At 29.3% G+C, this 23624-nt stretch overlaps 1 protein-coding gene across 4 annotated transcripts in view; it reads right to left on the bottom strand.

Moving 5' to 3' along the window:
• Nucleotides 1-15560: 15560 nt before the first annotated feature.
• LOC132728123 (dual 3',5'-cyclic-AMP and -GMP phosphodiesterase 11A-like) overlaps nucleotides 15561-23624 on the bottom strand; it is a 90422-nt gene continuing 82358 nt past the window's right edge. For all 4 annotated transcript variants that reach the window (XM_060713743.1, XM_060713742.1, XM_060713740.1 and 1 more), the window contains 12 exons: nucleotides 23509-23576; nucleotides 22912-23004; nucleotides 22455-22505; nucleotides 21874-22020; nucleotides 21551-21658; nucleotides 21043-21152; nucleotides 20518-20608; nucleotides 19597-19697; nucleotides 18841-18982; nucleotides 17871-17945; nucleotides 17405-17488; nucleotides 15561-16867 (listed from right to left, as the gene is read on the bottom strand). In XM_060713743.1, the coding sequence (XP_060569726.1) occupies nucleotides 16739-16867; nucleotides 17405-17488; nucleotides 17871-17945; nucleotides 18841-18982; nucleotides 19597-19697; nucleotides 20518-20608; nucleotides 21043-21152; nucleotides 21551-21658; nucleotides 21874-22020; nucleotides 22455-22505; nucleotides 22912-23004; nucleotides 23509-23576 (1199 nt within the window). In that variant the 3' untranslated portion in view covers nucleotides 15561-16738. The remainder of the gene's footprint in view (nucleotides 16868-17404; nucleotides 17489-17870; nucleotides 17946-18840; nucleotides 18983-19596; nucleotides 19698-20517; nucleotides 20609-21042; nucleotides 21153-21550; nucleotides 21659-21873; nucleotides 22021-22454; nucleotides 22506-22911; nucleotides 23005-23508; nucleotides 23577-23624) is intronic.

Here is a 23624-nt window from a genome sequence, read left to right on the forward strand (position 1 = left end):
TCAGTATTATACTCAATGTTTAATAACCATATAATATGCACAGTGTTATAATTCGACGTTCAAACAATGTAAATGTATTGCAATATGCTTGGAACTGTTACCCATTAAAATAATTTAAGTTCAAAACATTATTTAAAGTTATTATATTTATGCAACATGTAAGCTATTTAAGCTTAGATGATAATTATTACAACACGAATTGTTTTACATGTTTATAAGCTGCATTCATTTAATTGATACAGGTAATTTAACGTTTCAAGCAATTTCGTGTGACATTCTAATTATCTATTGAAAAAAGAAAACCAAAATTGTCAGGAAGACAATTAGAACATATCCTTTTAAATAGCATTATAATTATAGTCTACGGTTATAAATCATCACATTCCTTTATGATAGGTTACATTGAATGAAAATGTTGTTAATATAGTCTTAAGAATATGTTTATATACAATACAATGTACATAGATTCAAGAACAAGAAGTTGCATCTAAGTATATACGTTAATATTTACATTTAATTACATCTCTTTTCAAAGATTATATAAATATTAAACGTTGACGCTGGTAATGTTGTAAAAATGGTAGAATAACAATAGAAATTCTGATTTATCTCCAGTTTATAATAAATATAATTTTTAATGACTTTTATGTTTAGCCTTTGGAATAAATTTCTTTTATCATTGCGTATGATACAAAAAGAAGAACCTGTATTGGTTCAGTCTTATTCTATTTGAGTAAAAGTCCCAACATACTCATTGGAAGCGGACATTTCATCGCAAGAAGTCTGAAGCAAAAGGAAAGTTTTGAAATAGCAAGTAGCTACCTTTATAGAATATTATTGATTTGTTTCGTCATTAAACGTATATTGTAACAGCTGTCCGTTGTGACATTTACATTTTTATTCATATGTAAATGTAATTAATAACGACGGTTTAGGCAAAAAACACGGATCAAATGGTAAGAGCAATAAAGCATGCATTCCAACGAATGTATTTTACAGCAACTCACGTTATGATACTTTAGATATTACGTTTTGCTTGCTAGCCACTGATTTTTACTGTTTTAACCAAATAAACAGACAAAATAATTCAGGTATAAATGTTTTACATTTGGCAAACTGCAGTGCATTGTTTTGTTCATATTCCAATAACAGTATAATTTGAATTATAGCTTTGTATGCAAATAATACATAAAGTCGTCTCTGTGGAGGGTCTGTATAAGTGTGGGTGTGTTTATGCGTACGCACTAGAGGTGCGCCTATTGTCATTTATTGTTTATATTGGGATGTGTAGTTTGCTCATATTCGAACACACAGGGGTAATAAGAATGACATTTGGTTGTTGTGTTATTTTTTAGGAGCTAAGTTTTGTTGTTTTAATTCATCTCTATCAATTTTAAACGCCACATTTCTATATAAGGACATTTTGATTTGTATTTTGTATATGGCCACGTGCTTTACTTTTTGTAGTCAAAATAGTGTTCTTTTATTATGTTGTTTTGAAAAAAGGACACTTTTTACAAAAAACAGAATTACTATTTTCATGATTTTTCCTAGCCTGATTTTAAAAGAGAAAACAACGTGATAATTTTAAAATCTGACCTTTATTTGGAATACACAACATCTTGTGTCACAAAATTAAAGTAAACAATATATAACAATAACCTAAATATATGACTATATGATATACTTAGCAAATCCTTTTTCTAGCAAAATCAGGTTAAAATGATATATATTTGTTAAAATCTATTTCAAAATTTAAAACGTACTCATCAAATATACCTGTTAAAATGATATCCTATTTTTAATTATTAAGTTTTTGAAAAGTTTTTATAAGGACATAATGACAAACTTAGTTTTTGCAATGACAATTTGTATTGATTTTGGAATAACACTGGTCGCCCAGATATTTACAAGTCTGTCTGATTAAACTTAAATGATGTCAAACCATTACTTTTCTTTGATTCTCTAAGATAATTTGAAGATTCCGACATTAAAAGTAGTTACTGAAAAGAAACTAAAAGTGCAGCATTGCGTCAAATTATTGATTATGTCAACATTAAAAACGTGACAAATTCGTTGTCTAAACCGACATAAACCTATAACTATAGCTGTTATGTATATTTATTGTATATAATTGTCTGATACCAACATATAAATTGCAGTATTACTTCGTAACAAAATATCATAATTCTGCTTATTTGTAAAGTCAATTTACAAAGGATAGTCTCGTCGTATTAAGACGACTGTTGTATATTCTTTTAAGATGTTTGATTCAATGAAGATGTGCTTTAAAAACGTACTAAAACGGCTTGCGCTCTGAAACGGACAATTCAACCAAACGAAAATCATTTTAATCCATATTCACTTGAAATATTGCAATTGAGTGTGTTTCATGGAACTTTTTACGTGTTGCCAAGGTAACAATACAGTTGTAATTGGGTCAGTGTACAATTTGTACTAGGCAACTAATTGAATACTCAGGATACTTTTGATAACGTATCGTTAAGTATGCGTTATATATAAACATTAAGACATACTATTTTTGCATGACATCACGCCAGATAAATGATATAATATATATTCCCTCTGTTTCCAACGTTATTTTTATTACCAAATGAATGTGTGTTTATGATTCTTATTCAAATAAATCATTCCTATAGCATAGCGGACGATTACAGAACTAACATCTGTTAAGATATGAAACAACAGTAATTTTAGAAAAATAGCTTCAACGTAAGGGAAATATTATTGAGAATAGAACTACTACATGTACTACAAAATGGAACATCTCTTATAAGAGTGATCTCAGAAACGGTTTGCCTTTACAATTAGTTTTTGAAATATGTATATATATCTGTCAAAACTCATAGAGCTGTCGATTTATTTCTACATTGAGTGACATTTGCATGGTGCATTTCGAGATTAAAAGCCTTAATCGTAATGAGAAATATTATAAAAACATTTTCTCAAAAAGTTTCACAACTTTAACTGTTTACTTTTTCAAATATCCTTTAAATAACTGTATAACTAATAATTTATCGATAAGATGCCACTTGTGACAAAAGCAAGAAAATATTAGTCCAGTATTATTTGTGTTCTAAATGTTAAACAACATATTTAAAGGCCCATGATGTCTCAGAAATGTTTTTTCGTCTTTTTTGTCATTAAACTGAAACGGAAACTCTAAACCATGAACAGAAGTGAGAAAATGGGTTGTTTGAAAAACATGTTTAAATATGTTTTCAATTTAGGTTAAGCTGGTTCAAAGCACATCTCATTATTATGTTACCACAACATCATCAACAGACGAAGTGTAATTATGGATAGAGGATGTATTAAAACAAGTCATTGACTTTAAAATCCGTTAAACAATTAACAAGCAAAATGAAATGTAAAACAATTACCATTTTTCTTTGATATAATACATATTAAGAAACAAGACAAATTTAAGATTGTTAATGAACTCATATTATGACAATAGAAATAGTTTACTTGGTCAATATCTACGTTATCTTACTCGTGCATTCGTGTGTTTTGTCATTAAAATCAGTGTGAGTTTTCTTTTCACGCAAACACGCATATTAGATTATTTCCCTCTTTAGACATAGTACTTTTATTGCTTATGAAATGTAACGTCACGAAAAGTACTAAGTAAATAACGAGATGTAGAAATTCATTTTAGTTTCCGTCAATCACTCTAATAATATTGTCTTTCTATTCACAGTATGACATACATAACATAACACGGCAGCAAATTACTGCTAAAAATCCATACTATATCGCAGTTTGCAAAGTTTGTCTTTTTAATACAAAAAAGCTCTACCTTAGGGTAGGTTATCAATTTTAGTTATGACAATGAAAATAAACAAGTTATTCAGTGAATGTTTATAATAATATGAACAAACAAAAACAGTTTACTTCTAAACATTTCATTTTTTCGTATAATGCTTTTTTTAAAAATTTGGATATAAAAGTTCCTCTTTACATGTTGTAAATGTATAAAAATGTATAAAATAAAGCCCGATTTAAATTTTTGCATTCGCTAGTGCATAACTATAAGTTCATGAGTAATTGACACAAGCATATTGACCGTAATCGTATGTCTTTCGATTTAAAAAGAACAAATAATGACAACAAAGAATAAAAAAAAACAATAAAAAATACATATATCAAGTATGCATCAAATACTAAACCGGTGCAATGAATATGAAAGTGAATATAAGTGGCATCATGGCCGAGTGGTTAAATCACTAGCCGCATGGGTTTAAATCCCGTATAACCACCAAAGCGACATTGAGTTACTATAGACTGACATGTACTATTTACCATGTTTTATTTGTTAAGTGATATGAGTACATGTTTGTATAATTTAACCCGGCTGACATTTTATATAAATAATAAACTCCAACCGATGTAAATATATTATAGATTTAGCGTCAACAAAATGAATAAAGCACATTAAAATGCAATGATGTTTTTTTGTTATCTGTTTATTTCATTTTATCTGATTATTTCTATTATTATTTTTTCGTCATTTGTTTTAATTGTATACATGTATCTCACTGGTTTGCTTTACATGGGAAATCACGTCTATTATCGACATAATTTAAAGGCTTATATAATAAATATCATCCATTTTTATTGTTATTTATATTGATTTCATTAAATGTTGTTGATTAAAAAAGATAAATTACTCGGCATTGTATCGTTATTGCTCGCTTAAATCCGTTTAAAAAATACAATATGGAAATATAAAATGTCCATTATTATCATTGTGATTAAATCAAACAAAAACTGTATTTTTAGTTTCGTGTATTGTTGCAAATAATTTTTAATGACTAAAAGTTTACACTTTGAATTAAATTTCGTAATTATAATATTTCTTTAGTTTTAATGTAATAACAACATGTCCTTTGTGAATACTAAATTATTGTAATATCAAAATTTTGTTTTATCTTATTATAACCACAATTATACAATTTGTGGCATCGGCATTGAAATCATTGAAAATGTGAAAGTTCTTGTTCATCATTCTATTTCTTATTTAAAATGACAACTTATTATATAAGATCTATCGACAAGGTATGTCACTATTCAAGTAATGTTTTGCGGTTAAGTAAGTAGCACACACCAAAATTTCACATAGAAAATATTCTGATCTAACTTTATTATTAGACCATTGCATTCATGAAAGCTTAAGCGTAGGTTAAACATGAAAATCAGTAAAAACGAAATACAAGACGACTGTAGTGAAACTTACCTTCACTTTACTAACTGCAAATGAATATGATTGCAAATCGTAAAACATTTATTGTTTCAAATTGCAACTTTAAAGTGGATTGGTCTATAATGGGCTAATTGTCAATAAGTATTTCAAATATTGATAAAAACAATAGAAATGTGTTATTTGGTAACTCGTACAAAGGAGAAAATTAAACGTTGATCAAACTTTAAGTGATTTTGTATAAAAAATATATGATTATGGATTATGGTTTAATAGTTTTTTGTTCTATAACATGTTATCGGTCTATGTTTGTCACACTAACCACCATCTTCATTATCATTATATAAATTTTCCATAGTGGTTTGTTGCCATGTGTGGTACTCAATACTTTCTACTTTAGTATTTATTGTTTATTGTTTTACAAACCTTCTAATATAGACCAATTCACTTTTAAATTAAATGACTTCCTGTAGTCTATCATAATTTAAGACAACTGTGTCTTTTGACCTCTGCTTTCTTACATTGATTAGGGTGTAAAAAATGTTGTGTGATATATACCAATTTCTGTGTAGAGTATAGAAAGTTCAGTTCGATGTGACTTATGGATTTATGAATATTTTATACAAATACAGTATAGCACAAATTCAATGTGGCAATGTCAATTTCGGCGATCATTAATTTTGAAAGGAGCATGTTGTATTCTATTAGCATCCTCTAGGGCTGTATTGTTTCACCTTACTAAAGTTAACAAATAAATCTGATTAATGCAGCAATAAGATGATAATAGCTTTTTAATATATTTTCCAACGAAAACATTCAGCAATACGTATGCTATTTAATTGACTGATTGTAAAATGAAGTGTCACTAATTAAGCGTTTATTAACATTTTGAAAACAAAAATTGTTTTCTTCAAAAGATATTCATGTGTATGCTAAATACGTTTCAAGTAAAAAAGTTGAAATTTCGTTATGTTGTGTTGTGTTGCATTATGACGTAGTTTCTATATAAAACGTATTAAAATACTTATACCAGTTGTACATTCTAAGTGCAAGAGAGCGTAGGCGGTAGCCTAAAGTTTACAGTACCGTCAACAAACAGTCTCAAACAAACCGAGCCTTCAACATTTCAATTATTAAATAACATAGCAAGCCTATTAAGGCGTACTTTTATAACGCGTTGGAAGTTCGGGAGAGTTTGTCAAAAAGAGAACATTTTTTTAATGTTTCACTAGAATACATTCCCTTTACATTTAAATGATTTACTTGCAAACGTTAACACTTTGTATTGTCGGCGACAATTTTAGAACTTACCACAGTCTTGTGATAGACAAACATGTATTATGAGTTTCAATTTTCAGAAATATCAGCAGACGTATCATTAGACATCAAATATATGATATGAAAAACAAGATCATCAAGGAATGGAGGCGTTCAATGATTGCAACTCCCATACGACGTAGCAACAAAGGACCAACAACAAGTAGCCTAGCACGAGACCAAACAAAAGCAGGACAGGTCACAAGGCAAAGTCAAGTCCATAACGACTTCAAACATGTCGATTCTTCATTTATTTTAAATATGATTTATTGTATTTTTAACCCATCAGCAAAACGTTTGTTTCAATACATCTATATGGCATCTTGGCTTTAACTATCAATGATTCTAAAAAAAAAAGCGTAGCCTCCATGCATTTTGAGTGTATAAATGATGTTATATTTCTTTCAGAATTTCTAATTGATAGTCTTGTATATGAATTGATATTTCTAAGTACGCACTTTATGCCCGTATGATTTCCTTCACATGCTGTTGTAGTCGATTATGAAAATAGAGTGACGATATATGTATTAGGGTCATGACAAGTCATATCGATTTTGAATTACATTTTAAATACTGACAATCTGATTTAACCCTAATTACTGTATTTTTCTACTTTAAAGTTTATTTTACAGTTCTTGCTTGAACAATCGTTATTGTCGTAATATTGGGTGGCGTAATGTTACGTGGGTATTTGCGTCATTAAAGCCAAATGTCAAATGATCAAATAGAGGAATGTTATTAGTTGCTTGAAAAATAAAAAAATGAGAAATTTGATCATTATTTGTAATTTAATACCCCCTTTTTTAGAAACTGGAACGCAATTATTTAACTGCGCTGTTATACGTTGATAAAACGTTGTATTGTTTCACACTAAGTATAGTACATGTATAATATGTGTTTTTGAACTACGACATTTTGTGACATAAGGAATAGCCTTTTTTACACGAAAGCATTATAATCGGATACATGTCTTCGAATTGTTTGTTAGACATTAAATTAATATTTGTTTAGGTTATATAGTAATAGTCTTCTGTTCTATAACGCAAATATCTGTAATGGAGTCACATCTTAAATTACTTCTGTCAATAAAATTTCAGGTATTTCAATTAAATGGTGAAACTTTAAGACAGAATTCCTGAAGAAAGTCAAACACAGCACAACTAAAATGTTGCAGGCTTGGTTTGATTGATACTGTTCATGGACGGAAGTGGTCATTGCAAGCTACCGGTCACGCCCCCTAGCACCTTGTATAGGTTTAACATGTTAATTGATAAGGATAATTGTGTATCATGGTATATGTAATGAAAAAACACTTGATTAAAAAGTATGGAAGAGTTAAGGGCAATACTTATTCTCATTGACATTGTTACCAATTCCATACTCAAATAAAATAAATTAAAGTAAAGGTAGACATAAGACATTTAAAACATATGAAACTGCAGTGTGGTTTGAACATACCCGATCATATAAAGAAGGACTATTATTTGTATGCATCTACATTCTTTAAGTCAATACATGACTTTACGATTTTATACAATATTCTTTTATTTGCACGTTTATCAGTCTTTATATGTACCCGTCAAGTAATATTGCCATCTGAATAGAGAAGATATATAAAAGTTCTTTTTTCTGGTCTTACTTGATTCAATAAATGTGATAAACTTGGTGTTAATTGGATTCCATACTACTCTTAGAACTTATAAATGTAATAGAAATTGAATAAAACAAACATTGAGAAGAACATTATCAAAATTGATGACATAGGAATAAGGCTTTATATGAAAGGAACCGGACAGCCTTGAATCTGGTGAAGGATTTGTGAAAAGTAGGGGAAAGTTATACGTCAAACGAAGAAAGTGTAGTGCCCAACTGGAAATATGTTAATCATTAACCTTGCAAATTGCCTCAAGAAAGATAGGCCATGAATTCTTTTGATAAAAACATTTCATTATTTAAAAAGGACAGCTAAAATATACGATGACCAAAGATTTTATGACTTTTCGAGATCACATCTCAAATTAATTCAGGTTTACTGAAATTTTAAAAGCAATATGGCAATTGAAAATAAAATCTAAATTACTGTTATAAATTTGTATTTTTTCCTCTAAATTTATGCATAATCCGAAAGAAATCTACTATCATTTTGTACAAAAATTGTCCCGTTTTTTTGCTGTGTCAAACAAATTTGAAAGAGGTAATGTTATCATGAAAGTCAAAGACGGATTTATGTTCATATTTGATACTTTGATGCTTGTATTCTTAGCACTCTATGTCATTAAACAAATTAAAAAATTGGGCAAAAAACCTATAACAATTCATAACGTACATGTAAGTAAAACAATGGTATGTTAGTTTTGTCTTTAAAATGATTTGAAAGAAACTGCACGAAGAACTTTTGTATATCTTTTAACAAAAAATCCCATTACATTTAAATAAAAGTATAATGTATCATGCTTTATGGTTGATTACAAATTTTAATATTACCGCGTTTTACGTCAGTCTGTCCTGTATCGTTTCAGAATGTTACTAAAACAGTTTTCGCTTTGTAACACGGCCTGTGAACAATCATCTCTTCGGAAACGATATGATTTTGTTTTTATAATAAACGTATAAAGATTTATGTTACATTGACACTGTAAAGGTCATACGGTAATAATTTAGGACAATTTATTTAGTTTCCTCTAATTACGGCTTTGAAGTAAGTAAGTAATTCGATTGTAATTATATAATCCTGATTCGTAACACGAGGTTCACTGATCTTTATTGAAGATACTGGCAACACTGGCTTGTATTACAAGTTCATTAGTTGTGTTCATTAAATTACCTTTTGATAGGTCTAATGACTTTTGAAACGAGAAAATAACTTGTACAAGGAAGATATAAAATAACATTTGACAATTATGAGTAATTGAAACCGATCAACGTGCTAGTTTTTCAGTATTTGACACAATGTTTAAAAATTCTGCCTAAGCCGGTGCTATGCGGCTTGAACGGTAACTTGTAAAAATTATTGAAAATTGTAACATCTTAACCATAATAAGATTTATTTTGATAACGTATTTCAAGTTTGGGAGATTCTTTTGTCAAAAAGAGTACATTTTGTTGAAAGTGCCACTTAAATAGAATTTACTGGAGTTATAAAAGCGCTATGAAATTTCGAAATAAAATCTAAATTACTCTTATACATTTTGTAAAATATTTCTTTAATGTCTGATAGTGGGAGCCCTGTTTTAGATGCCTTCTAGAATTCAAAATACAAGGTTTGTTAAAATGTTCATCTGAATACATTCCTTACAAATCTAAGTAAACTAGATACATAAACCCCATAAGATGTTGCATGTTAAACATGAATAGTTTACTATACCAAAATTCATTTCAAGAAACAATGAAGTTTTTTTTATTGTTCAGGGAAAAGTGTTCAGGGAAAAGAACACTTTGGTGTTAGATAAGCCCATATGAGATCTTCCAGTTCTGCTTTCTTAAGTATGATTGACGTATTTAAGTAAATTGTATATTTCAATTGTACATTGAATATTATATGTATCGAATTAACAAACACTGTTTTGAATTATAGATAGGTTTTCATAATGTTTGATTTTCAATATAAACATTATTTTAAACTTTACGTACAATACTTGTACGATAATGAAGCTCATCTTATTCTAAAGTTATCTATACATTTCACATGTATATTTGTGAATCGTTATTGTTATTCAAAATATTACATGCACTACAAACTAAGACATTCAATACTTTAGTGAATGTCTTAATGAAAAGAACATTGTATTTTAGACATGATTCTAAAATACCACACTGAAAGAAACAGTTCGGTTCGTTAACGTTATGCTTTAAAAAACGTAAATCGTTAGAGATTTAATTACTTCCATAAGCTAAACACATTTATTACGCCGTGACAGCTGCTTTATTACCTGAGGGTATATTTCAATAAATTTTATTACTATAGATATATCTAATGTAGCAAACGTTTTATATGTTAATTGCCACGTTACGCTATACAAAGATGCTTTCGTAAATGCTTGCGATTTTGTTTTGGTTTTCATCCATAAACATACCTTCCGGCACTCTATTTTACCATTTTTACCATGACAAAAATTGAGACATTATAAACCTATGAAAAAGGCCTAATTAAAGGCCTAATTGAGCCCGTTCAATAATAACAGGCTACTGTCCAACCCCCCGGCACAACCTTAAAGATTATTCAGCATTTCGATAAGGAAATGGCAAAATTAGGACTAACAAAAAAATAAAGTTAATAAAACTTGCAAGATATCACAAATATATATTTTGAACAATATTTTACAAACAAATACTAGGAAAAAATATTTTCTCTGATTATCGTAAATTACATAACTTATGTGAAGGTATTTATTTAGCTCGTTGTCACACAATCAATGTTCTTATATTATAGCAATTTGATTCTGGCATCTTTTTCATAATATGCACTAATCAAAATATTGAATATAATTTTGCTTCGGATAAATCATATCAAGGAATGGATATCGCCTTTTAAGTATTAGAATATGTAAAAACAAATTGAAGATACGTTACATACAAATAGTGATTAAGCGTTTCAATAGCCAGGATCTTCCTGATTTACTTAAGTTAGATCACTTTTGATTAAAGATATGAATAAGAGGTCCCACATTTTTGGGTTTCTATATCTAAAATATATTGCCACTTACGAAATGCATAATATTAAGTTTTAATAAAGACCCCGTTTACTCGTGAGATCCATTCACAATGATATTTGTCTTTTCGTGCTTCGCTTACTTTGATAGGGTAACTTGGCCGCTTCCCTGCAAAGTGAATATATTTATTTTAGAATGAAGAAGTCATAGCCTAACACAAATTGCATTGTTAAAGAAAAAATGTAGTGTTGTGTTTCGGTTAAAATGGAGAATTCAGCAGCAGGGAGAAAAAATCCATGAATATTTGATAACACTACAGAATCACTACATTATGATTTCCCGATAATGTCAATTACGGAAATCATTAATCTTGAAAGTGGACCGTTTCGTTGTATTAAAACTCACATGAGATGTGATCTTATGCAATCAAAAAATAGAATTATTTATTTAAAATTATGAAATTGTTCGGTTTCAAGAATTATGTTTTGTGTTTTGTATAAGCTTACAAGGTCAGTCGTAATTCTATTCGGAACTATAACGTTTTGTGATATAAATTCTGGAAAATATCATAAAGCTGTTGGCCTTTCTCTTAATGCAATGATTTCTTAACGATAAATTATATAAGAAAAATCTGATCTCAAAAGTTCTATTATTGCTTAGAATTTAACGGTAAAATATATTGATTCGCGAAGGAAACAATTTCTTTGATAAAATGACATATCGATAAAAAAGTTAAAGGATATATTTTCTGAAGAAATAAATTAAAAACAAGTTTTGTGGAAGCTCATGCAATTTAATAATTTCCGAGGTTAGTCGACGACTTATTCTAGCTCACATAAGTTCTCCCTTATTACGAGTTTTTTTGAAAAACAAAAAAGAAAATAATCAATGTTTTCAGATATTCTGGGACAAAAAGTATGTCCTAGTTAGTGTGTTGGCATATTCTTGCATTTAATTTAAATTAAAATACAGCAATTATTAAGATCTCAGTAAATACGCTTTGAAGCTTGAATCTTGATTCTGTACAACTATCACATATTGGCCGTAGGATATAAATATGCCTTATTGCTTAGTTTTATCTTTAAAAAACACTTTGGACACATCTGTTTGTTATGATATTTACTGTTCAAATTAAGGTTACAGCAGTGTTTGATTGATTAGGAAATGCAAAAAATCGTTCTACCTGAGGCTTAACTTTAAATTTACCTTTCTAATACCTTAACATCACGTATTTAAAAACACTAATCAGCTGCTATTTGTGGATATAATAAAATCATGTCAGAACTTCTCAAATACCATTAAATCAAAACGAATTGTCAAATACTCTCGTGAAGGATGTGGGCATTGTTTGTAAGTAGAGATATCCTTGTAACATTATTCTAGCTTTATGAGCAAAATGTATTAAAAGAAATGTCAATTAAGAAAAGAGAGCAGTCCACAACAGAACCAAAAACAACGGACAAGACACCAACCAGGGCACAAAATAAAGTATTGTTTTCATGTATTGAGTTATAATCCGATCTAGCTACCTTACGAAACGTCGTTGAGTTTACTCAATTCTCCATTCGTGTCTGAAAAACGGAGGGGTATTAGAGGTCTTCCTCCACCAGTAAAGCTAGAAAATCGCTACATGATATCTACTGTGATGGTGCAACATAAAACCTAACCCCAAACAAACGAACAAAAAACATTTACAGTTCGGAAAAATCCTTAATGCATTATATCATATGCTGAATAGTGTGGTATGGATATACAATAAGTTAACATTGTACGTACATTATTTCTTCTCATATGATAAAATGAAAAGAAAATTTTTGAAAAACCGTTTTACTTATATAAATATATCCTATGCAGACACTGATGCTTAAAATGGTGTATCCTTTCTTTCAACTGACAAGTTGTGGGAACATGCATCGACTGGACTATTTAAAGTTACTTCCTAATTTTGTACGATTTCAATCATTCGCTTTTAAAGTTGATTATAGAAATGTAGTGAGGTCATGACAGTCATATCGATTTTGTATTTATAATTTACTTTCTTAATACTAATCTTTGCTTATCGTTATGTTCAACTGTAATGATGTATTTTTTCTATGTCGTTAAAGTTTGTGTCTAAATATTCTGCTGTGAGAGTAGTTCAAATATTATTATGCGTGTTTTTGCGTCATAAAATTGAAATATCGCATGATCAAATTAGGGGAAGGAAAAATAGTAAAATATGGTAAAATGTGTTTTGATTTCAATTTTGATGCATCCTAATACATTTTATATTTTAAACATATAACTATCCCCAGAATGATTTCGTTCGGATGGTCTTAATATGTGGATGAGAAAAGTTAATTAGAGATATCTTTAGCACAATTGTAAATTTAAATGTATTTCCTTTGCGACTAAACGTTAACATTGGCATTCAATTCTGACTGTTCTTTCATAATTTGATAGAATACAGTTCACGGTCCCTAACAAAACTTTCATGTTGACTTTTTTATTTAGTTTGAAGAATTTTATATCTATCCTTTCATACCTTTGAACAGTTTTATCTAAACAATTTTGTATGGAGTTTCACACGCGCTACACACAATTATATCAAACGATTCACTGCATGATCATACATTGACGGACCAGTAGCTAATTGTTGAATAAATTATAATTGATTTAACATAATTGTTAGTTTCGTAAGGTATATTTTGTGATGTCTCAGGAGGAATAAGTTAACAATTTATTACTTACAAGAATCAATCACAATTTGTTTTCTCTTAAAGAGTAAAATATCATTATTCCTTCGAACGAAATCGATTGGGAGCAAGATGTTATAATTTATTAAGTAATCTAGAAATGCAACTCCTGTTGTGTCGGACTGTGGTATATTGATTTATTGTCTAGTAAAGATTGGTTTTCCTATCCAAAGACTATTATCACACTTAAGTGCAATATTGTTTTGTAATTTGTTTCCTTGACTTTTGACTCCAGACGAACTACATTGATCACGACGGTTTCGCAATATTACTTTAGAAACTGAATGCACTGAAATAAGACAACCCGTCATCGAATGATGTTTGAAAAGTACCACAGACGAATTTTGCTACTTCTTAGCCTTTAAATTAAAATTTTGTTTAGTGCAAAACAAAATTGAAAACAGACAAATAACATTTGCCGACAATACACATATGGTAGATGTACTGGTGTTTTTAAATGCAATATATGAAAGAAAGGAGATAGAATGGAGCTATTCCAAACGAATAAAACTTTTCTTTGTTGGAACATTTGATCGCTCTAAATAGCTCATTATGAAACGAATTCATTGCTCACACGCTGTACTCTTCTAGACACGGTTAGAAGAATGTATATAGGTAAGCAGTGTTATAGTTACTTATATACCAACAAAAGTCTGTTAAATATTTTAAGATATACACAGAATCATCGTTCCAAACGAATACCCTAAATATGACTGGTTTGCGTGAATACGTATATATTGTTATAATTGTGGACAGGTAAAATGAACAAAAACTATGTCATAAGATAAAAATGTCTTACACGACAAAAATAATATAAGGAATTCAAAATATTGATAATATGTGAGCATTTGACATGGGAACTGTGAAGAGATGGAGTTATTGTTCAGTTGCGCGCTCTTTTAAGATGTTATCATTGTGAAAATGACCTTGGCCCCGTGATATACGAATCACGAATATACAAATCAATTAAGTTGCCTAAATTTGTAATAACAATTAATTTGTTACAGAAGAACAACTTAATCATATGGGGAGAAATAACAATTTTAAGTAAGGTAACGATTATGCTCTTACCAAAAAATGGCACTTCGTCAAGTGATTTCAGTAACAGGTTAATTCCTTTTAAATTGTAGCAGGAGTTAACCCGTTACTACAATAAAACAGAGAAAAAAGAATCCCTAAATAAAGCCCAAAAAGGCAAAATAGAAATATTGCAGACTCGGTTTGATTGAGTCTGTTCTTGGACTGTACTGTCAAGTGCAAACTACCGACCACAGTATTTGTATCAATAAAATGACGACAAGTAATGCTTATTAAACTTATTAGCATATAATGTGTCATTGTCAGATTAATAATATATCAAACATCAAAAAGTTTTATAAATAGCCCTTCTTCATCAAGTAAGATTCTTGTTGAAATCCCTGATTATAATTATAAAAGTACAACAAATATAGTTTGACACGATAGGAACGGTAACAATTTTAAGAAGAATTTATTCATTTGTTTACTTATTTGAATGTGTTATTACGATTTTTTGGTGTCTTGCTGGGCTCCTTACCGTTGGTCATGTGTTGGGGATTCTCCCTACCTTGTTGTTTTTGTTTTGTACATTTTGAAGTCAGAAACAACAAATTAATGTTTCAATTTCAAAAATGTTTTAATGCCCATGAAAGCACAAATGTAATTTAAAACAAGCAGATAAAAAGAATAGCAGTTTTAGAAATATTTTATAATAAATAAGAAATCGTTGATTTCCATAAGGAACAGAACAATTTATTCAAAATGTTGTCTGAATGAAGATACACAAAATATATGTAGACTTAATAATAGGCCAATCATGTTTTCAGAATTAATGAATCATTTGTATGTACTATTTTATAATTTGACAATTAATTCAAGGTACAACTTGATAAATTTAAATATAAAGTTACAATATATAAAACCAATTAAGTTGTTTTCGTGAATCGACATTAATGTTGAAAATGTACAACAATCATGCTGTCGTCGTTTAAATTTCAATTTGTCATGTAACAGCTTTGTAATGCACAACATGTTGTGAAAACAATATTTTCACATTTTAAATGTTTAACATGTCGAATAACGTTTATTATTGTTTTATTTTTCATTTTATTGTCGAATATTGAATACTATTTAAGCCAGCGTGAGTGGACATTGAAAATCGTTCCTTTCTAAATCATCTCTTATGAACAAAATACTTCAATCGGGTCCTGTATCTTCCACTATATGTTAATGTTCTACCCTTTTCAATTGTGATATAGTATCGTCCAACGTTTATAATTAGTAGTGTCATGAATCATTTTAGGCTTTCTTTATAGAGATAGACATAATGGTGACCAATGTAAATGTTAAAAAAATAATTGATTAAAATGTAATATCCTTGTTTTCTTATACCTTTTTAAGGAATTGAATTGTATAAAACAATATGTTCTTGAATGGGATATGATAAAAAAAAACGTTCTGAAAGACTCATTAAAACTCATAAAGTTTATTATACACAGTTAAATTAATTTTTATGTCTGTTGGTGCATAAACTATGTAATGACGTCGGCACGTTATTTCCATTGTACTTCCAGATATCTATAAAAGCACATTTGTATGTCTTGCTTAAGGGAAACATTATTTCTTGTTATGATGATTTAACTGTATACCGCAGTAAATACCAATGTCTCTGTCTATGGCTTTTGAGCACTTTAAATAATAAGAAACATGATATATTCATATGATTTTACAATCCTTGTTGGCTGGAGGAAATAAAGTTTAAGGACTGATATTAAATAAATGTCTATATGGCAAGATTACACAACAGATTCCCTGCTTGTCCCTTGTTTACTTAGTCTTTCAGCATCCAAATACTCCCATTCTGCTCTGTTTAACAGCACTCCATTTAGCATTGGCTTAAACGATTTGTCAAATTTCGCCAAACTCTGAAATGAAAGTGTGACAAATTACAATAGCATAGATATCTTAATATTATAGCATTAAATGTATTATAAGTAAGTAATTACAGTAACAATATATATTTTAATTAAAGAGGCATTATCTTTAGTTTTGTCATTGTCAAGTTGAGCTGCACTAACTGTGTATACAAAAGACTGACTGTTTAAACAGTTGCTGTTGAAACATGTTTTGGATAAAATATGAACTTGTCAAAAATATAAAATGGCTGCCTCACTCTATTAATAAAATGAACATAAATTCCGATGGATTTTTACAAAAATGTACTAAGGCCATGTGAGTTATTTTAAGTTTATGCGAAGTTAATAATAAAATTGAAAGAAACTATGGAAAAGTTTAGATAGGTCAACAAGTAATAATGTTTTGGAATAGCTTTAATACAGTATTAACTTTTTTATTGTATTGATCACACGCCCTGAGTAAAAACTATTGATTTTTACAAGGTATAAATTAGTTTATATTCAGATGCTTAGCTAAAACAGCAATCAACATTTTATCATACATACTTCATACAGAGGTCTGCATATTCCATCGATCCATCCAAGCTGAAGGGCTGGAAGTTGATCTTGTTTTTCTCTATCCATATGAGCCTAAAATATATGCTTTTGACCTCAAAATTTTGTTAAAAACTAATACATATAAATTTCAGCATCAAGCTTTTTTTTTATTATCGTATTAAAAAAGCTGCGCTTTTATTTTGATTATTTTCCTAGTTGTTAATTTCATTTTCATGTCTTTTGTAATAAAGTGTAACCTGGTTTATCGCATAACAAAAGGAGTTTAAAACAAAATCTTAAATTTCAATGCATTTATCTTTTAACTACATGTATTCTTAAACGAAAATGAAAAGAGTGTAAAAATCTCTGGGTGACATGACATGACAACAGGACCATTTATCTTTTTTATGCTGTTTTCATCAGTTCTGTTATAGTGTAATTGTTACGTTGCTAACAAGGCCAAAAGGTAACATACTTGTGGCTGAATTTTTAACTCTGATTTTTCTTTATCTCCTTGGTCAAAGAACTCTGTCATCACCAGATCAGCAACCTAAAATACGTCAGTATAATAATGGTTAGTAATACGACAATTTGTTTCACAACAGATATCAATTGGCATATCAAAATTGATTGTATATAGTGCAAGAACATTAAAATTAGTTATTGCTTGGTTGGTTGATTGTTTACGCCTTATATTTAACTCCTCCTTAATGTATATACAAATTCGTTCGCAATTGGCCACAGAGTCAAATGACCATTACAAGCAATGTCCAAGATCGATAAAGTTACGTAGATAAAAAGATTCGCCCGAGGATAGAACCTGCAACAGCTTGATTACAAATCCCATGCACTCTTCAATGGACTAAGCGACGTAACGTATCAAATTGAGACTTATGTTGTATACCTTAAAACACGATATGATATATATGAGATAACATGCATGTCATTATTCATTTCATAATGTATACGATACAATATCATATATATATTAACTTTATGGACTTGCATAATATTATGCACAACAAACTGTATTACGAACAAATTCGTCAATGTCTTCGTCAGTATACCATGTAATCAACCAAAACTCACAAGGAATCTACACTTTGTTTTGCTTACGGTTTAAAATTATAAAAATCTAGAAATTATTGCAAGTATGTACTTTTCTCGAATGTAATTGTGAAATGTTTGTTTCCAGTAAACCCTCAGGACGAAAGTCAAAACAACATTATCTAATTCACTATTAACTAGAGCGATAAAAAGCACACGAGTAATACATGCATGATTTTCCCTTATGTTATTTTCCGTCTGTATCATTATTTAAGAAATAACAAACGATACGGATGTATGTCTTCCCTCGGATAAATAACCATCTCATGTAAACAATTCAAAAGATCACGTGCATGTTTATAATAAAAGCTGCTAAAAATTAAAGATACAGTAATTACCTTTCTAGACACGTCCCACGGTTTAGTAATTGCTCCAATATCGCATGTTGTCATAAGGATACTACGGAAAATTTCTCTTAGGTCCTTATCATCCCAGTCTATACGTCCTTCGTCAACCATTGCAAACCATTTTTCCCGTACTCTGTATTAACATTAAACAAATAGTTTAACGGTTGGCGGCAATTTGTCTTTCATATAGTTTCTTCTATTTAAATTTGAATTTCCATGGTTTAAACGTGGTAAATATAAATATATTCACATTTACGTTCTTATCTTTTATATAAGTGAATGAAAATTTGCATTTGATTAAGATATCATTGATATGGATTGTTCAAATCTATTCCATTGACATTATTTAAGAAAGGTTATTTAAATTGTCGAGACAAGTATAACAGGTTCAGCAACATTATCTTATTATTTTATTAACTTGTCAATTTCCAATGACGCTCAGAGACTTTTGTTTTCTATAACAATAAGCAATTTTGTGACATTATGATGACAGAGAAGTGCTTTTAGGAAAATTCATGCGTTTTGTGATTTATTTTTAATAACATCTTGTTTTTGCTATCTAGTAATGCATAGTTATTAAAAGGAAATATTTATTGAATACACAAGCGAAACTAAATGATTGAAAGAAAGTTTATGCATATAATGGGTATTGCATACTGTTTTTCTTTCATTTAAGTGGTAAAGTAAATTAAGCTTCATAACTAGCATACATTTATTCGGAAATAATAAAAGAAAACTTCATCTTACTGTATATGTAATGATAGATCTGTAGCTAAAATTGCATGTTTCAAGATGTTTATCACTTTTGAATACTCATCGGACGATAAGTTGCTAAAAATGTTGGTACTCTGTAAAGATATAAAGTACGTGTGTGAAGAGATAAAGTTTGTATAAAAAGCATGTATATTGTGAAGATATGAAGTAAGTATATGAAAATTTAAAGTAAGTATTAAGGATTACTTAGTACGTTTATAAAAATATGCAGTACGTATGTAAAGATATAGAGTACGTACGTGAAGATATAAAGTACAGCGTACAAATGATGACAACAATGTGTATGATACGTAAAAATAGGTCATACCGTAAAGATACAAAGAACATATGTAAGATAAAACGTACGTATGTAAATATATAAAGTACGAATGTAAAGACATAAAGTATGTATATGAAGATGTAAAGTACGTATATTATGATATAAAATACGTATGTAAAGATTTAAAGTACGTATGCATGTTGACAACAACGTGTATGATACGTAAAACATGGGTCATACCGTAATGTAATCAAATTGGAAAATATAAATCATATCATTACATCAATAACGACAACGATGCGTACATGTAAGTAAATGAACACTTAATGAATTACAGTACTCCTTAAGGTTTTACTTGTAAATAACTAATTATGTGTTAAATGAGTTCGTTTTATTTATACCATCTTTTACAGTAATATAATATGATAAAGTGTGTCTTAGTCATAAGTAATCGTATCGAACACTTATTTCCTATTATAGGTATATGCGCTTCAGTATCAATGTAATATAGTAAATTACTTGTCAAAACATAAGAGTACTACCAGTTTATGACGGGTAATGAAATATCGTGACATATGTTTCAGTTCTTATTGTTGCTTTAAAACTAACATGCTATTTTATTATCTTAAACATACCTCTGTATTTAGAATCATGATAGCATGGTTGAAATGATGATGTTCCAGCGTTGTTTTTGTACCATAAAGTAGCGCTAATGCTGAGCTAGTCCTGTAAGCAGTGTTATAAAAATGCTATATCAGTACCAAATGTTACGAGAAAGAAAGGTTAATCATTTACCCGTGACATAATTAAAACTTATTGTTCGTTTGTTTGTTCGATCGGGTTTTATGTCACGACGACACAGTATAAATTATATGGAGACGGTTCAGCTTTAGTGGTGCATAATTTGAGGCACGAACTATCACCTGAGTACAACCACCCACCGACGTTCCATAAGCTAGCTGGATAGCTTTCTCACATGAAATAATCCAATGTCAAAACAATTATTATAAGCAACAGTATAAGAAAAAAATGTTGTTTTTTTCCAATTTGTTTTACATGTATTTCATTATTTCTTCTTAATTGAGGCAAATCATGTAAGTGAAAGTTATTAATTTTCAAAAGGAGACGAAGATTCGTGAATACTATACATTTGTACATACTTTTCTTGAAATGCGTTGTTAGTACCTCTATGATCAAGATCGTGACAAAGACAGCCGACAATAAGCGCCAGGCATTCTAGTTTGCTTAGCAGGCGACGAAGATTGCATTTCTGAATAAGTCAATTTTGTCAGGTGTCGCTAAATCTTTCGGTAAATTTACTTCCCGTTTTTCCTTAGCATATTTAACATTATATAATAACAAAATGATATTTTATTTTGTTTCATAGTATAATTACTTTTAAGATACCATAAATCTGAAATCTGTTTAAAAATAATTTAAAGACTTAATGGATCTAACATGACAATTAATATATAATTTTGTTTGTTTCAAATACACCGTAGCCTATCTTTTAATATAATAAGTACATTAACATAATACTACAAAACAAGAATATACCCTTTGGATTATTAAATAAAACAGATTTACATTACACGTAGACAAGTATTACCTATAGAATATGCATCGAACTGAAAATGTGATTATAGATTTCAAGAAAAACGTACTTACCAGTAAAGCAGAAAACATTAGCTGACATACGTTGAAGGCGTGTCTCCAGTTATGATAAGCAACATTTCTATAATTTTTCTTTACAGTCAACAGAAATTTGCATAAGGTCTGAAAAGGGAAATAAGTTTTTTTAGGTCCTATTGCTTTAACTTATTCCTTGTCTATCAAAACAATACAAATTATACAGCAATACATTAATACGCTGACGTTGAACAGAAAAGTTTGAAAAACGTAACAAGAACAGGGTGGCAATTTGAGACGGTATAACATAATATGTTAATTCGTTCAAACCCTTCAAACAAAGTCATTGAGATCTAACTTACTTCAAAATCTATTCTACATGACTTTGCTAGTCCGAGATCTTTAAATATCCTTAATCCTGCCATGACCATTTCGTCATTGTTCAGCGAGAAGTCATTAAATGTGAGCTCATTCAAACGCCATTCTGGTGCTGGTGGTACATGTTTATTCTGAAACAAAGCAAGAAAATATCAATACTAATAAAATAAACGTTCAATTAATTATGTATCCCTAATAAATATGATAATATTAACTATCAATAAGTACAAAGGTTTTGTAGAAGGCGGGTGAGTGCTGTGAAACATAAAAAACAATAAAAGCAAGAAAGTATTAGCAGTTACATATGTGTTATCATTAATATATTAATTTGAATATACAATAAAAGATATAATTTAATGAGATGAAATACATAATGTTCTATTTAATTACAAAATATTACATAGTTGTAGAACTTCTTAGCATGTATTAAAATAATATATAAGGCTATTGATAAAAGCGTGTCATTGTATTTAAATGTCGATTAAAAACCGATTTGTAAACAACCATCCAAAATTAATAATTATTCACTTTCATTTATAAAATATGCATGCGAAGCTGTGTATACCTTGATTTTTTCAACTTCCACATTTTCTATACCAGCATGATAAGAAAGTACCTAAAGCATGTGTACACAAAATAATAGTTATATTAGTTTTTCACCAAGATTAAGGATATAAACTGCGCATTAAAAACTCATTAACATCATAATAATATGCAAAATTCATATAGAATTATATTATATGTCTGATATGCGTTTTGGAAAAGAACACAACAAACTATAATAGCTATTTTATGGCTATCTTAATGTTTTAGGACATGAGTGCATATATTATATCAATACGTTGATATAACTTTTAGTGTAGTTGTGTTGAATTTTGTTTAATATGATATAGATACTTTGAGATGGTTAGAATATTTGATAATCAGTAAGAAATAGAGGTTTTTAGTACACGGATTGCGTATTTTTTTCTCTCCAAAAGTTGCATTAATTTAAAAAAAAATCAAATAGTCAAAACTGTTACCTCAAGAGCTACAGTTTGCTTTGCAGAGGATATTGCAACCTCTTCGTAAAGTTGAGCATTGTTTATTCCTAATCCGCAGAAAATCGTGAACGCCTGAAAAGTCATATCAATGTAAATCAAAACATTTTTAATCTGAATTTTACCCTACAGTATATCATCTTTATTGTTACACACATCGTATGCTTCTTCTTAGTTCCACCATAATAACATATTTTCAGAACTAAAATTTATTCACATGAAGATTATTAACATCATGTATTCTATGATAAATAACAGCCTTGTATATTTTGTTAAGCATTTTGCTTTAAAAAAATATAGTTAAAAAAGACAGTGTCGTACAAAGCCGGATCAGCAATTTTTTATTGAACGGTTCCTCTGTCGAATAAATGTCTGTAAACCGATGCTTTGTAACTATAATATAGTTTTTATGCTCTTAATAAATCTCCCATTGTGTCACTAACCACACGAAAATGAGAAAAATGAAAGTTAAAGTTTTGAAATATAACGTTCTTTATAAATATTCTTTAATTTATCTAAAGTAAGAAATTGTGATTTTCCTGCATTATGGAAATATTGAAGTATGACAAAACGTGTTACCTCAAATAGTTGTTCATCATGTTCGTCAAATGGCAATCCATCTATTCTATTTACAATTTCAGCAACACCTATAAATACAATGTGTGTGTGTATGAAAAAGGATAAATGATTAATGT

The sequence above is a fragment of the Ruditapes philippinarum genome, unplaced genomic scaffold, assembly GCF_026571515.1.
Source record: "Ruditapes philippinarum isolate M1 unplaced genomic scaffold, ASM2657151v2 ctg906_1_1_1_1, whole genome shotgun sequence".
Lineage (NCBI taxonomy): Eukaryota > Metazoa > Mollusca > Bivalvia > Venerida > Veneridae > Ruditapes > Ruditapes philippinarum.